Source organism: Lucilia sericata, unplaced genomic scaffold (genome assembly GCF_015586225.1).
Source record: "Lucilia sericata isolate MDLA Ls3-8-SP2 unplaced genomic scaffold, ASM1558622v1 Contig000012F_arrow, whole genome shotgun sequence".
Lineage (NCBI taxonomy): Eukaryota > Metazoa > Arthropoda > Insecta > Diptera > Calliphoridae > Lucilia > Lucilia sericata.
In genome coordinates, this window is record NW_023994051.1 from 683,096 (window position 1) to 700,876 (window position 17,781).

The 17,781-nt window shown below is 29.4% G+C and overlaps 1 protein-coding gene across 1 annotated transcript in view; it reads left to right on the top strand.

The window, feature by feature from the left end:
• LOC119603960 (DNA polymerase alpha subunit B) overlaps positions 1-17,781 on the top strand; it is a 176,233-nt gene that overhangs the window by 316 nt on the left and 158,136 nt on the right. Inside the window, exon 2 of the mRNA XM_037956267.1 lies at positions 3-394. Coding sequence (XP_037812195.1) covers positions 3-394 — 392 coding nt within the window. The remainder of the gene's footprint in view (positions 1-2; positions 395-17,781) is intronic.

The window sequence follows — 17,781 nt, forward strand, 5'->3', positions numbered from 1 at the left end:
AGCTGTTGAACTTTGTATTACCTATCATATTGATGATGCCTCCGAATTTGTTGAACAATGGATGGCTTTCAGTATTTCTCATTTGCATGGTGCCGAACCTTCGATAGAGCATTTAAATGAATTCGAACGTAAAGTTTTCCAAGCTAAACGTGAAAAAGAACTTATGGCGGCTAGCAAGAAAAAAGGCAATAAATTGCCATCTGCTCTTGCCAATCTTACACATTTAAATGACATTGCTTCGAGTAATTCCAATCCTCTCGCCATGTATGGTGTTGAGGATGATATGATGGATGATTATATGCCCGATATGATTAGTGCCGGTGTCGGTAGTAGTACAACTTTGGATGAAAGTGAAGCGGTTCCGAGTACTCCTAGCATTTATCATACGCCTAAGGTGAGTGAAGCAAAGATTTTTAAAGACGTTGTAAATAGGTCTTTACTATATATTGCAAGTACATGATATTGTTTTTCGTTTACATTTATTGATAATATTCTTAAAAAACGTGCAACTTAAACGTTAGTTAGTTTGAAAGAATGATGTATATGCATCAAATTCGAAGAAATACACTTAGGACTTTATTAGGCCTATTATGCGCTCCTTAACCAGTGCCTCAGGTGGAAATCGAATCCACCACCTCCGGTCTACCAGACTAAAACACTTACCACTAGAACACTAACCTAGTATTAACACTTGTTAAATTTTAAGATGATATAGGTCCACCTATTCAAAATTTATTCTAAAATTAGTTAGGGAATGGGTTTGCTTAGGTAAGGTTCTACATCAAATTCGAAAAATTTGTCACTATTTGTTCTAGCTAATGAAAAAGATGACATTCAAAATCATGAACATCAAAAAATTGCTATTAAGAGTACAATTACTAAGCAAAAACAAAAAAGCTATAGTAATTGCCGTTAAAACTACATTAAAACTTTAGCCATCTGCTTATTATTTATTAAAAGTTATTTGCGATTTGAGCCGTCTAGGGGTGTAAATAAGTTTTAAGTTTTTTGTATCTCTTTTGCTAAATGATCTAAGTTAAAGAACTCTGAAAATCTTATCATCAATAATCAATAACACATGATGCCATTCTTAACTACTAATTACTGCCAATTTGATTTGTCTGTCAATTACACAAAATTAATTGCAACTACAAAATTAATAAGAATAAGAATCGTATTACTTTTATTGTTACTATATAGATATATGAACATGATGAAACATCATACATTTTATAAGTTTTCCTGTTGTCGTTTTTCCACTCAATCTTACAAAGTTTACCATAAATCTTTAAGCAGAGACTCGATAACAATTTACAAATTTTAATTGTCTGCACTTTTTTACCTTCCCAGAGACAAAGACAAAAACATACATACATATGTATAAACACTCGATTGAGTTAGATTGAGTGACATGTATGTATGACGTGGAGTTTGGTTGGTCTGACGCCGTCATCATTTTTGTCATCGTAGCCATCATTATCATCATCCATATCCATTCAAAAGAGAAATAGTTTTTTTTTTATTAGCTATACCCTATACCAAGATGATAAAGTATAAGTTGTACATAAAAATCCTTAATTATATTACCTGCAAAATTTATTGGAGTACAGATCCATTAAAGTAATCCCAAAACTTTTTCTCTACTAACATTATTGGAGTACATGATAAGTTGTTGTTGTAACAGTTCGATTGTGGCCTATAGTTCTTTCCTGGGGAAAAAACTTTCGGTTGATACAGCTGTCGCTGGATTGACCATCTTTGATAGAGTATGACTCGAGAGTTTATCACGCCAATTGGATCGTTGGATTAAAGTAAATGATCCGTTTAGTAGTCCTATGTAATGCAGACATGGATCATGTTTATTTTTGGAAAATAACATGGTCCATAGCCTATAATACATATTGCGGATTATGTACTCCCATAATTTAGCAATGAAGTAGTTTTTAGATTATTCTGATGTAATGCATAGATGATTACGTGGTCCTCACCTAGAACATCACAATATTAAAAGCAGTTCTAGTCCCTTGAATGAATACATACCCTTTACACGAGTGTGCGGAAATAGTATCGATTGTTTCAGGATTTCTATTTAACGAAATTATAAATATTTTTACAATTCTTTTTGCTTATGAAGTGCTCAAACGATTCGATGCTGTCGATACTTTTACAGAATTTCTTTAATAGTAATATTCCATAAAACGAATGAACGAACAAAACAAACAATTCGTAATTCGTCAAGTTAATCGTCAAAGCGTCAAAGTTACATCAGATAATTATTTCATTTCCAATTTGCAATTGCAATAACATGCATAAAGCAGGGACAACAGAATGCAACAATACGCGCATAGCGCTAAACAAACGCACTCTATTGTAAATGCACAGTGGGTCAAAATAAAACAAAAATTATAACTTAAATTAAAAAAAATTCTTTAAGATAAAATAAAATTTTTATAAATTAAAATTCATAAGAATTTACAAAAAAAAAAAAAAAATTCAAACCGTTTTAAAAAAAATTTAATTTTTTTTAAAACTAGCCTCAATTCACAAGATAACTATTTTACTTAAACATATTTTTTCAAAACTATTTCTCACAATTTTTTTTCTATCCAAAACTAATCAAAGAATATTGCATGTACTATATGCGACACTAAGCATGAGCTTAAGAATTGTTTAAAGCATTGTTGCTGTTTTTTTTTTAATTTTTTCTATAAAGTTGCTGTACATATTTATGTAAGTTTTCCCTTTATATCATTGTTAATGCAGACAAATGGAAAGACAGACAAAAAGCGACATATTTATATAAACTCCTCGATTGTAGTCGTCGCAATAATAGATGATTTTCTTAGTTGGCACATATTGCAGTTTGTTTTGTTATTGGTATGTTGCTGTGATATTTTTGTTTGATGTTGCGCCTGTTTGTTTGGTAACTGAACAATTTTTGTAACTTAAAGGTTTTTCTTCTCATACAGACGGACATAAAGAAATACAGACAGACTGACAAACATACTAGTATGTATGTAGTAAGTATATCTATATGTACATATAAGCAAACTTTTTCCCTTGTCTTCGAAAAGTTTCTTGGAAATTTTGCTATTTTTCTTCCTATATTTCAATACTTTCGTACGGTAGTTGGTGTTGGTGGTTGTGATAATAGCAATAACGATGATGATGAAAAAGACGAAAATGATGTTGATGATGACGCAGCTTTTGATGATCATCTTTTATTTTTTTGTTTTTGCTGCTATTTTGTCTATTCTTGTTGGTGGATTTTTCTGTCTTTTCTTCAATTTACAAACATTTTGTATTCTTTGTCATTCTTGACGTTTTTTCATGTAATGATCAACAACCGTCCAACAGCCAACAACAGCAACAAAAGCGTCATCTACAACACAACAACTAGCAATAACAATAATAATGACGATGACGACAATGACATGAACGTGAACGAGATGTCATTGTTGTTTGTTTTTCCTTCAGTGTTTTTTTTTTTTTTTTCAAATTTTATTTTTTTCCTCGCTGTAAAATGATGATCGTTGTTACCTAGGTATTGTAGTAAAATGTTGTATGTCGCATTTTATCTGTTGAACTAAACAAACAAAAATAATATTAAACCAACCAAACAACTACTACCAACTATTTTTTCTGTACTTTATGTATATTTTATTTTTCGCCGACTGATCGTCATCATTCATCCACCACCACCACCATCGTTTATATGTATATACAATACTTAACCAACCATTCTATCCAACCATCCATCCACTGTTGTACTATATTAAAAGCCTTCTTTCTTTTTCTACCAATTTGTTTTTTTCGATGTTGTAATAATTTTTCGTAAATGCCTTTTGATCTTTTTGTGTAAAAATTTGATGCGTATTTAACAACGGTTACGAAGCGTAAATAAAACAAGCTTCAAAAATGTTTATTCTTATTGTTTTTTTGTGCGTTTTTTTTAAGTTTTGTGATTTGTGTAAGTTTTTAAAATAGATTTAAAATAACTTTAGATCTGTTTATGGGGGTTGCTTGGTGATATTTAAAGGTAATTAGGCTAATTGCGTTATATGTATTACAAATTCTATAAAAAATTTCAAAAGATTTGGGTATTAATATATGTATATCCACTTGGAGACCTTTAATGCTATCCCTTTAATTACATATAAGAAGATATACTGCTCTCGTATGATCCAATTGAGGCATATTTTGCAGCTTTGATAAGTGTCTTTTCAGAACTCTTAGGTTTCATTGTCTCCCAGCATAATTTCGAATTGGTTTCACTAATGATGTGTTTCACTAATCTGACCCTAATAAAACTGAACTATTTTTATACCCTACACCACTTTAGTAGAGAGGGTATGTAGGGTTTGTGCTGATGTTTGTAACGCACAAAAATATTCTTATTCTGAGTCGAATAAGTCATGTCCGTCTGCCTTACTGACTGTCCATGTAAAGCTTGTGCATAAGGTTCGGTCTCAATTTTCAAGATAATTGGATGAAATTTGTCACATACGCTTTTTTGGCCCAAGGACGAAGTCTATTGAAAATGGTTGAAATCGGTCCATTAATTCATCTGGGCCCCCGAAAAGGGCTTTGAGCACATAATTATGTTAAATAAATTGTTAAAAAGCTGCACAACTAAGTTTTATATTGATGACCTTGCCAAGTCGTTCCCAAGACAATTGGATCTTCGCTCCGGAACGACCCGAGTCATACTGGGCCAAATATTGTCAACCCAGCGACAGCTGTATAAACCGGAAGTTTTTTCTCCAGGAAAGAACTCTCCGAACTGTTACAACAACAACCAAGTTTGCCAAGTTTGAAAAAGATGGGGCCTCATTTGGCCCTAGCCCCCATACAAAGTCCCTTTCAGAAAATGACTTGAATGTCAAAAATTCACTTATAAACACTAATTTAGCACAAATAAATACTATATAAATATAGCCCCCATATGAAGCCTCTGTTTCCCATAAATTTTGCATATATCGGAAACAAGGCAATATTCGAGATAAATGTGTTAGGGTATCATATGGTCGGCCTTGCCCGACTTTCTTACTTAGAAGAATTATTAGCAATATTTGATTAGAAATCTAGCCATAACAGTAAAAGACACGAATTAAATTTAAAAGGGTGAACTGTTGTTGTTTTTTTCTCTCTAAAAAACACAACTAAGTGTTTATCTAAGTGGAAATCTTAACACTTCATATCTAACCATAAAATATTTAAATATTTTTTGTTGTTTTTTTGGATTCTATAAGACTGATGTATTACAGTAGTAACATTTACCTGCTAACATGTCATAATAATAAAAAGCTCCCCTCAAAAACAATAATAATAGACGTATAATTAAAAAAAAAGAAATCAGATTCGTATAATAAATAGATTCTACATAGTAATGAGGAACCCAAACTAAGAAGTTAGAAAAACGTAGCAGCAACAAATTGGAAAACCTATTAAAAAGTTGGAGGCTAATAATAAAACAACACATAATTTTGTTTGTTTTATATTTTTACAAGAAAAAGAAAACAAATTTTAATTGTAATGGCCTGTATTTAAATTTATACGCAACAGTAGTAGGTAGTTGCCAACATTAATAAAAATTAAAAGTCAAACTAATTTCTAAAATAAACTAAATAAGAGCGGTAGCTATAGGCGGTATCAAATAAAGTTAGTAGGAAATCTCTTATTGACGGTTAGTTGTACTTGAACACTGTAGAAGATGATTTTTTAATAGTTCAAAAAAATTACTAATTAACTGTTGTGTTATTGTTACTTTTTAAATTTCCTTCTTTCTTTCTTTTGTTTTTTTTTTCTTTGTACTTATTTTACCACAAAAGAAACTTTTTGATTTAAATATTCTATAGACACTAATAGAGTACAGAGTAGTAAATATATAGTTTTAGGTTGTAAAGTGTTAGGAACTGAACAAATAATAAAAATCTAAATATTGTGTATATATTTTTTATATATATTTTTGGTTTTTGTTGGGTTTTGTGTGTTTGTTCAAGTATTTCAGGTGTTGGAGGGGAATTATGCATCAGTGCGCAAGCGTAAACGCATTACCATGAAACAGCTAAAAATTACCTACAACAACAACAACGAACCATAATAACTAGAAATACAAAAAAAAAAAAAACAACTAAAATACAGCAATATTTCGTTTTAAGCAGAAACAATTGGTAATATGTATGAAAAAACATTTCTTAATTTTTCCAAAAACAACGAAGAAAATCTGAACTCTTGTACACCATTAATTTACCACTTTGACTGTAGTGTTTAGAAATGATGTTGTTATATTTAGTAATAATTACCAAACTAAATTAGAGTTTATATGCTCCAAAAGTTAAAGTAACAGTAACAAAAATATAAGAAAACTATGTATAGTAAAAATATTTACTTGTAATGATGATTATTATTACATTTGTAAATTTTACTGCATTATTTCTCTGTTGTGTGTACTTTTGAAAGTTGGTATAATCAATTTGTTTTAACATTTGCAACATTATATTTCTTTGGTAATTTGAATGATAAGTTTTTATAAATAGCGAACCTTAAAGTATACCAATTAGCTTAGAATCACTTCTTAAGTTAAGCTCTTTCCGTCTGTCCATCCGTCTGTGTGTCCATCTAAACCTTGTGCGCACGCTACAGTTTCGTTGATAATTTGAATGATAAGTTTCTATAAATAGGGAACCTTCCCAGGAAAAACTTACATTGCAAAGTAATGAGTTAAAAAGCTAATAAAATCTCTTTTCACTACTTCTTCATTAGCATTTTAAGTCAATATTTTAACACGGTGATGTCATTGGAGGCAAGTACTTCTACGCACGCTTACAAATAGGAAGTTAAAGAAGTACTTGCAATTTCTCTTACAAAACAGTTGTTGAGTAAATTGTTTTGTTTTTTAATAATAAAAAGAGCCAGCTAGAATACGAACCAGGGACTTCGGTTTGTTAGTCAAATGTTCTACACACTGCACCACTGCTTAGCTATTTTATTGCGCGTCAAATAATGGTTTTCACAAACAAAACTAATTTTGTTTTATTTTTTGTAAAACACAATTCTTAAAACGCAATTAAATAAAATGTGCAAACAAAATGACAAAGTCGAAAATAAAGTACTTCTATATCAGATTATAAGAAAGTCATTACTAGAGTACTTCTAAGTAATGTAGACGGTAAGTAGTAGTCATTGAAAAGTAAGTGGTTATGGAAGTACAACCCATTACTGAGTTTTTGCTGGGTTAAAGAATACCAATTGGCTCAGTATCATTTCCTCAGTCGATTAAGCTCTGTCCGTCTGTGTGTTCATCTAAACCTTGTGCGCACGCTACAGGTCGTAATTTTCGAGATAATTTGATGAAATTTGGCACACATCCTTTTTTTCACCCGAGGATTAAGCCTATAGGTCCATTATTTTGCCTAGCCCCCATACAACCGAACCCGCCGAATAGTGCAAAAATCGACAAATCTTAGTTTTATATAAGTTTAAAGGATACTACCGATTTTCGTAACAATCGGGCCTCATTTGACCCTAGCCTCCATACAAAGTCCTAATCTTATTTATTACACATACATATCTTCTATAACCTTTTAAAGGTTTAGAACTTTATTAAGCATTTATGGGGGTTAAAGTGTACCTTAAATTCGTTTTGATCCGTCTCAGCCATTTTTTTGTTTCTATGAGAGTGTGTGCTTAATATGACTTGTTGTAAACTATAAAACTCTTTCGTATGGAAATTTTAGTATATTGTAAAATAACCATAACAATAAATGTAAATCATTGTTATGTCTATTTTTCTCTCTCCATGTCTATTTATGTCTGTGTATCTCTGTTCGTAGATTCATCCATCCAACCATCCATATGTCTGTCTATGTAAATTAAAAATAATTAAAAACAGTGTTAAGTCTCTAATGTTATGGCATTATTTTAAAGCTCTATATATATATTTTTTTTTAGTGTTTTAAAAATCTTCATATATGACTGGAATATTTTCCACAGTTTTCCTCTTCATTTTTATTATGCTGCTTTTTATTAACTATTATTAGAATTTTCTACCCACTGTGTATGAAAAACTTCTTCTTTTTTTATGATCTGTTTTATACTTTATTCAGCAACATACATACATACTAGTGTATGTTTTGTAAATGCAAAATGCGAGAGTTAGAGTTAAGATTTATAAAAAGTGATGGACATTTAGTTAGAGATATAAAATGTTTATATACATATCTAGTAGATAAAGAAAATCTCAGCATGGTTTTAAACTAAATTATACATATGAATAAAGAAAAGTTGAAAACGACTTTTTAAAGCCCTAAAATATTTAAAAGAAAATTTCCATGGAATTAGTAGTATAGGAAAGATTTAGAACTTTAGTCAATAACATCTTCATGGTTTTGTATGCAAAAATTCACAAACATATGCAATGTTTGCTGAGCTTCATATTCGTCTTATACTGCTCTCAACTTTAAAACACAGTACGACTTTTGCTCTAATAATTTGTTCTAGTCTTATAGGAAACATTAAAACATAAATTATTTTAATGAATAATTTTTTCATAATTATATACAATTAGATCCTTATTAAAAAAATCCACGGGTTATTTATTTATAATTATAATATAAAAAAGATTTATGAATTAAAACAAGCTAAAATCATTAGAAATGATGTTTATCTAAATAAAAAAAAACTAACTTTCAAAAATACTCGCAAAGCAACCGAAGAAAATAAAATCCATAATGATAAAACCATAATATTTAACAACAATCAATCATCGTATTACAATAACGAAACAATCTATTCTGATTACATTATTTTGTAAATATTTAAAACACCATAAAAACAACAAAACGGAATAAACTTAAATAAAAACTGTTTTGATTTATTTCGCAAATTAACCTAAAAATGTAATTTAAAACGTATAACATTTAAATCAAACATTAATTGTAATTTATGGTTTTGAAACAAAGACAACAGCCAACATAAAATGTATTTTATTTAATACAAAATAAAAAGTCTAAACAATCTTAACATTTTGTAATAATTTAACTTTTACATAAGACAATAACAACAACAAAAAAGCAAAAAAAAGGCAGATACCAAAAAAAAAAAACTAAACCATACTAAAAATTTAAATCCTCACGTTAATCTAAAAATCTAATTTATTTTTCATGTTTTTCGAACACGATCGCGTATAAGAAGAAAATACTCTTTTTTTTTTTTGCTTAGAAATACTGAAAATAAAGACCAACCAAAAATTTATATATATTTTTTTCATCTCCAGCTTAATAAACCTAAATTCAAGAGCACAAAAATACCAACAAAATACGAATAGAAAAAAATATATATACAAAAGGCCTAAAGTCCAACGAAAGAGGTAGAAACAAAAAGCTTTAAAGACAATGTAACATGTAATTGCACTAATTCTCATACGATGAAATGGCATCAAATTTATATACTCACAAAAATTAAATTGATCGTTTAAATATCAAAAGTATTTAAAGTTGAATAAGTTAATAAAAATGGTTTCACAATACACAGAGAAATTGTCTCGGTCTTTAAATAGATCACATCTTCTCTGACATAAAAGCTGAAATTTTGAAAAATCTTCTGTAATTTTCAAAATTTCAAAGATTTTCATTTAGAAATTTTATTCTATAAAAATTAAAATTAGATTTTTTTTTAAAAATTTTATAAAGTAAATTTTCTATAAAAAGAGAAATTTTCCTATAAAAAATATTTTTTCGAACATCTATATATATAAAAATTAATGTGTGTTTGTTTGTATGTATATACATATGTATGTATGTTTGTTTGAAGTCTATAACCTGGAAATTTTCCTGTATGCCTGGAAGGAAAAATATGCTACTTTTTATTTTGAAATTTCAAGTGGGCGAGGTGCTACGCCTACTTACGAAATAACTATTAAAAGTCGTATATCTTGGAAACTGGTACAATTAGAATCCTCAAATTTTGCACGGACAACTTTGACATCCATAAGAATATTGAGCGGAATGAGTATATAGTGGGCGTGGCACCTTCCATATTAAAAAAATATTAAATCAGTATATCTCAGAAAATATAACAGTTAGAGTTCTCAAATTTTGTCGGAGCCACAAAAGTCTCAATATGATTATTTAGGATAAAAAGTGGGCGGACTATCATCAGGGGGCGTTACACCTCCCATATTAATTGAATACAAAATTCGTTTATCTTGGAAACTATTAGAGTTAAAAGCTTCAAATTTTGCACGAAGAACTTTAGCATCCATGTAAATATTTTGGGTAATAAATTGGCGGACTACCAATGGGGGAAGCGGCATATGAATATGAATTAAATACAAAAAATCTTTTATCTAAGAAACTAATAGAACTAGATTCCTAAAATTTTGCACAAAGTACTTACATATTCATCTGAACATTTTGGGAAAAAAAGCGGACTTTCATCAAGGGGTGGCTTGGAACCCCCACACTAATTATATAGAAACATTTTTATATCTGAGATACTCTAAATTTCAAATTTCACATGAAGAACTTTGACATTTATGTGAACATTTAGAGAAAAATGGGCGGACTTTCAATGGGGGGGTTGACGCCTCTCATATGAATTAAATAGAATACAATATTATTAGGGTAGCAAAGCACACTGGGTATAGCTAGTTTCCTATAAAAAGACATTTTTTCAAAATTTTCTATAAAAATAGATTTTTTTCTAAATCAAAATTTTTCCACAAATTTTTATAAAAAGATATTTTTTTAAAATTTTATAAAAATTCTTGAACATTTTTTTATAATAAGTGATTACTTTCAAACATTTTTTATGTTCAAAAATTTTTTAAATAAAGAGAATTTTTTCCAAAAATTTCTATAAAAAAATCGAAAAAAATTTCAAACATTTTCTAAAAAAAGAGAAATTCTTCTAAAATTTTGTAAAAAATAGAATTTCTTCGGAAATTTTACAAATAAAGAGATTAACTTTGAAAATTTTCTAAAAAAATGATTTTTTTCGAAAAATTTCTAAAAAAAAAGAACTTTAACAAAAATTTCTGAAAAAAAGATAATTTTTAAAAAGAGCATTGTTCTAAAAAAAGGAGAAATTTTCTAAAAAACAGAATTTTTTCGAAACATTTAATAAAAAGAATGATTTTCGAAAAATTTTCTAAAAAAATGGATTTTTCTATAAAAAGAGATTTTTTCAACATAACTTCGAAAAATTGCTAAAAATGCGGTTTTTAAATTTTTTTAAAGATAAATATTTTTTTTTTTTCAAATTTTTTTTTTCGAAAATTTTCTGTTAAAGAAATTTTTTTGTTGAAATTTTCTATAAAAAGGAATGTTTTTCAAAAAAATTCTATAAAATTTTTTTTTTGTTTTCCATAAAAAGAGTTTTTTTTTTTTTTTTTGAAAAACTTCTATTGAAGGACATTTTTTCAAAAATCTATAAAAATAGAATTTTTAAAATTTTAAGAACATTTTTTATAAAAAAAAAAACTAAATTTTAAAAGTTTTCTATATGTGAAGAAAATTTCAAAAATTTTTTACAAATAAATAATCAAAATGTAACAGTAAAATATTTAATGATTTCATAGGAAATTTGCTCCCTTGGATTCCTGAACTAGAAACTCTAGGTCTAGGCAATTCCGAAGAAAAATTTCAAGAAGTGTAATCATTAACAACACTTTCATCTAATATGTACAAACATAAATCTCTTTAATTAACACAATTTTCACGTAACTTAAAGCATAAAATGTCCTTTAACGGACAATTTCCCATGAGTGTAAATTGAAGTGGTGATTTGAGTGTATGTTTGTTTTTTTTTTTTTGGACTTGCAACTTTCTGAGTATGAAACAGTTTATATTGGATTGTATATGGTTGTTTGTTGTTGGTTACTTAGTTAGTTTAACAGCAAATTGTAAAGCTGAAAATTAATGCTTACAAATGCTAAAATAAATGTTAACAAGTTGCAATGAAGAACTTTTTCGTTTTTATTTAACAAAAACTTAAAAACTATTGCATTTATCATGGTAAGAAGAAGCAGGGTAATGGTGTACTTAAAGGAAAAAAACAACAACTTACCAAAATCATTTCTAAGGCAAATCATTAGTTTAGTTTTAGTGGAGCATGTGAAGAAACAAAAAAAAAAAAAAATGCCCCCAGAAAATTTAAAAGAAAACATGACCAAAAAAATCATAGTTTTTTTGTGCAGCAATTTTTAGTTTCATTTAGCCCGAAAAAACGATTATATTGCAATAAATGTCATTCAAAATAGGTAAAACTACAATTTTCAAAATCTCTCTCTTTGATTTTGTGTGAGTTTTTTTTTCGACTAAATCCATAGTAAGAAAACAAGCCAAAGAACACACGAATTATTAGCTCTAAACTTACACACTTTACGATTTGTGTCTTTTAGTTTATGTCTGTAGGGATACTACAAAAGGTTTTTCTTTATTTAACTGTTGTGCTGGTTCTTTGTTTTAAATGTTTGTTAGCGATTTGAGAGACATCTTTGAACAGTGAATTTTACTGAAAATAATAAACGAAAAATGTAAATTTATTCAAATATTGTACAAATTCACTAAACAAAAAAACGGAAATCCCTTCATTAAAGATTTTATAGTTTATACGAGGTGGTCCACTGACGCTTAAGGTCATACATGTCCTGAGACAACTTTCCAATGTTCTTTAATTCCTTTTTTACAAGAGTTAAATATCATTCCACATGCCGATGTTCTGGACAGTTTTCTGGATTTGTCTTTCTTGGTACAAAATTGTCATTATTGTTTGAATACCATTTAATAACCTTTTTCCCATAGTAGCGTGATGCAAAATCTGTCCATATATATGAAGAACTCTTAGCTGTTTCAAAATAGGCAAACCAGGTTTTTAGACATTCCTTAAGGGCCCTTCAGACGATCACACTTTACGTACGACATGTCTAATGAAAAGTTAAAATGAAATTCATTCCGTAGGACAAAGAAGAGAATAAAAGTCGTATGATTTATATTTTTTGTGTTTACACGATTGGTATAAAACAATAACAAAGTAAGATGGAAACAGCTGTTTCACTTTTTTTATGTGTTTACATAAAAATACATCCCTGATCTAATGCGACTTGCTTGTTTTTTGAATCATTTCAAAAAATGAAGAGAGCCATACGACTGTCAAATTTTTCATCCGTCTTTTCTCTCAATGTGTGGTGATTTCGTTACATATTGCGTTTATACGATCCCATCCGTTTTCTTCTACACAAAATTTTGACAGATCATATTACTTGTGTGCTCGTGTGAAGGGGGCTTTAATAGATACATGGGCAATTTCGTGTCAAGTGAATCAACTTTTAAAACCGACCCATTGTGATGCGAGTGGGATATCTATCTATCTATCTATCTATCTATCTATCTATCTATCTATCTATCTATCTATCTATCTATCTATCTATCTATCTATCTATCTATCTATCTATCTATCTATCTATCTATCTATCTATCTATCTATCTATCTATCTATCTATCTATCTATCTATCTATCTATCTATCTATCTATCTATCTATCTATCTATCTATCTATCTATCTATCTATCTATCTATCTATCTATCTATCTATCTATCTATCTATCTATCTATCTATCTATCTATCTATCTATCTATCTATCTATCTATCTATCTATCTATCTATCTATCTATCTATCTATCTATCTATCTATCTATCTATCTATCTATCTATCTATCTATCTATCTATCTATCTATCTATCTATCTATCTATCTATTAATAAATTTCCCGTTAATTGCCGTGATAGGAAATAGTCCGAGAAAATGGAAGCTTTAGCCACAGTTCATCCTTTCTTTACCAGATCTTTACCTTTTTTCTTACTTTACGATCACCTCGGCTACCGACTAATTGTAGAATACCAATTTTTGTTTAAATTCAAAACCGAATCATCGAACGAATTATGCAAATAGTACTTTCATTAAATTTATTAACTTCACAAGATTTAATCTTAATCCATACAAATTTCCTATCACTTAAACACTGTCCACATTTTTGTTTTGTTTTTTCTACTTTACTGTTAAGTTAACACAGATCACAAATAAGTACAAATAAAAAAAGTTTAAGAAACGTTATCATAGATTTTGGATTTGCGTGAATAAAAATACAAACTGTCTATTATATATTTAGGATTATTGTATGTGGTTTTTATTTGTTTAAACTGAGTTTTTTCTAATGGCTTCGGTTTTGTTTTAAATGCGAGTTTAAGGAGAGGTCAATAAAAAATAGGTTTACTTATGGTTTTGGCGGTTTGGTCTAAAACTAAATTTGGTTTACATGTTGTTTGTTGGCACTAGCAAAAGAATCGTTGTCGATGTACACAACAATACCATCATCAATTGCTTTTTTTCGCTATTTCATTTATATGTTTGGAAAATTTATTTGTTTTTTCCTAAGGTTTTTTTCTATACACTACACAATTTTATATGGTCCATGTTTGGAGATTTAGAGTTTGGTAATAATTTCTTTTTTAGTTGTTGCTGCTTTCTTACGGTTTATCTTCCTTAAAATGACTATTTTTTTTAAAAAAAGGTTTGTGTATGTGAATGGTTAGTTAGATGCTGAATGTTATTGCGGTTCATTTTTGGAGCGCGAAATAACGAAAAAAAATTGTTTGGTTCCCACGTTATTTGTGTGGAAATAAAATCTGTTTGCTTCGAATTTGGTTTAGTTTTTTATTTTATTTTTCCTATATTATATTTCTCAAATAACAATCCTTACAGACAATTTAGAGTTAGATGGTCTCAAACATCGCCAACGAATGATTGTAGCCGTCGCCGACTTCATCGCCATCAACTTCATCAGCATGATCATCATACACGTACCATATTTAAAATTGCCTTAAGTTCAATTATGGTATGGAATGGTTTAGTTTTACTTTATTTTATTTCAAATGTTATTTTGTTTTTGTAATTTCTTGATCATAAAGTGAAATGTTCAATTTTATTAACATTTGCCTAAATTAACATTTAAGTTGTAGTTTTTTTCCTTTGTTTTTCCAAACCAATTCAGGTTATTATTAAAGTTTAGTTTAAATTGCCATAAAATCTATTTTAATGTTTATTATTATTTTTATTTTTTGGTGAGTTTTTATTTTCAGTTTGTTTACGTATTTATTTCCTCCTCCAAATGTATTCGTTTATTAGTTTCTTGTGTCAAAGATAAAAATCGAATTTTTAATCGTGATTTTGTTTAACATAAAGATTAGCAATCATTTGAATTGCTTTAATAATGATTTTACGTTTAACAAACAATTACAAAATGTCAGAAACGAGTTGTATTTTGACAATGGGGTCAATTTATTTAGTATTTATTGTAATTCAATTATTTCAATTATTATTTCTTTTAACAAAAATACATAATACTAATATTTAATTACGACCTACCACAACGATCAATTCTTAATAATGCTTAGAATTGAATAGAATAGAATTAATGCCCAATTTACATTTTCATATAATACAATAACATGTTTTAGTTATAGTAAACAATATCATGTCAAGATATGCAATTGTAATACTCATGGACAATACTCTTCAAAGTTTGATAAACTTTACGGACCTTATGCAATCTTTAATTAAGAAAGGCTTGCCATATTTCATTAGGTGTGGTACTAAGTTTGATGGATTTCCTTTAGACGAACCTGTTGGACATAACATCTTTCATGGTTTAGAATTAAACTTAGAACTGAACTAGAACTTAACTAGAACTTAACTAGAACTGAACTAGAACTGAACTAGAACTGAACTAGAACTGAACTAGAACTGAACTAGAACTGAACTAGAACTGAACTAGAACTGAACTAGAACTGAACTGAACTGAACTAGAACTGAACTATGAACTGAACTAGAACTGAACTAGAACTGAACTAGAACTGAACTAGAACTGAACTAGAACTACTAGAACTGAACTAGAACTGAACTAGAACTGAACTAGAACTGAACTAGAACTGAACTAGAACTGAACTAGAACTGAACTAGAACTGAACTAGAACTGAACTAGAACTGAACTAGAACTGAACTAGAACTGAACTAGAAACTGAACTAGAACTGAACTAGAACTGAACTAGAACTGAACTAGAACTGAACTAGAACTGAACTAGAACTGAACTAGAACTGAACTAGAACTGAACTAGAACTGAACTAGAACTGAACTAGAACTGAACTAGAACTGAACTAGAACTGAACTAGAACTGAACTAGAACTGAACTAGAACTGAACTAGAACTGAACTAGAACTGAACTAGAACTGAACTAGAACTGAACTAGAACTGAACTAGAACTGAACTAGAACTGAACTAGAACTGAACTAGAACTGAACTAGAACTGAACTAGAACTGAACTAGAACTGAACTAGAACTAGAACTGAACTAGAACTGAACTAGAACTGAACTAGAACTGAACTAGAACTGAACTAGAACTGAACTAGAACTGAACTAGAACTGAACTAGAACTGAACTAGAACTGAACTAGAACTGAACTAGAACTGAACTAGAACTGAACTAGAACTGAACTAGAACTGAACTAGAACTGAACTAGAACTGAACTAGAACTGAACTAGAACTGAACTAGAACTGAACTAGAACTGAACTAGAACTGAACTAGAACTGAACTAGAACTGAACTAGAACTGAACTAGAACTGAACTAGAACTGAACTAGAACTGAACTAGAACTGACTGAACTAGAACTGAACTAGAACTGAACTAGAACTGAACTAGAACTGAACTAGAACTGAACTAGAACTGAACTAGAACTGAACTAGAACTGAACTAGAACTGAACTAGAACTGAACTAGAACTGAACTAGAACTGAACTAGAACTGACTAGAACTGAACTAGAACTGAACTAGAACTGAACTAGAACTGAACTAGAACTGAACTAGAACTGAACTAGAACTGAACTAGAAACTGAACTAGAACTGAACTAGAACTGAACTAGAAACTGAACTAGAACTGAACTAGAACTGAACTAGAACTGAACTAGAACTGAACTAGAACTGAACTAGAACTGAACTAGAACTGAACTAGAACTGAACTAGAACTGAACTAGAACTGAACTAGAACTGACTAAACTGAACTAGAACTGAACTAGAACTGAACTAGAACTGAACTAGAACTGAACTAGAACTGAACTAGAACTGAACCTAGAACTGAACTAGAACTGAACTAGAACTGAACTAGAACTGAACTAGAACTGAACTAGAACTGAACTAGAACTGAACTAGAACTGAACTAGAACTGAACTAGAAACTGAACTAGAACTGAACTAGAACTAGAACTAGAACTAGAACTGACTAGAACTGAACTAGAACTGAACTAGAACTGAACTAGAACTGAACTAGAACTGAACTAGAACTGAACTAGAACTGAACTAGAACTGAACTAGAACTGAACTAGAACTGAACTAGAACTGAACTAGAACTAGAACTGAACTAGAACTGAACTAGAACTGAACTAGAACTGAACTAGAACTGAACTAGAACTGAACTAGAACTGAACTAGAACTGAACTAGAACTGAACTAGAACTGAACTAGAACTGAACTATAAAAACATTAGAACTTAACACACTGTAATCTAACATTTATGCAAAATTCTTCTAATACTGCAATTCTAAAATCTATGTTTCACCTTAAAAAAAATTCGCAAAACTCTTTGATTAAGTTTCATCGGCAACGGTTTCTTTTGCTGTCATTGATTTTTATACCATTTGAAAGTTATTTAATGCATCGGTGATTCTTTTTT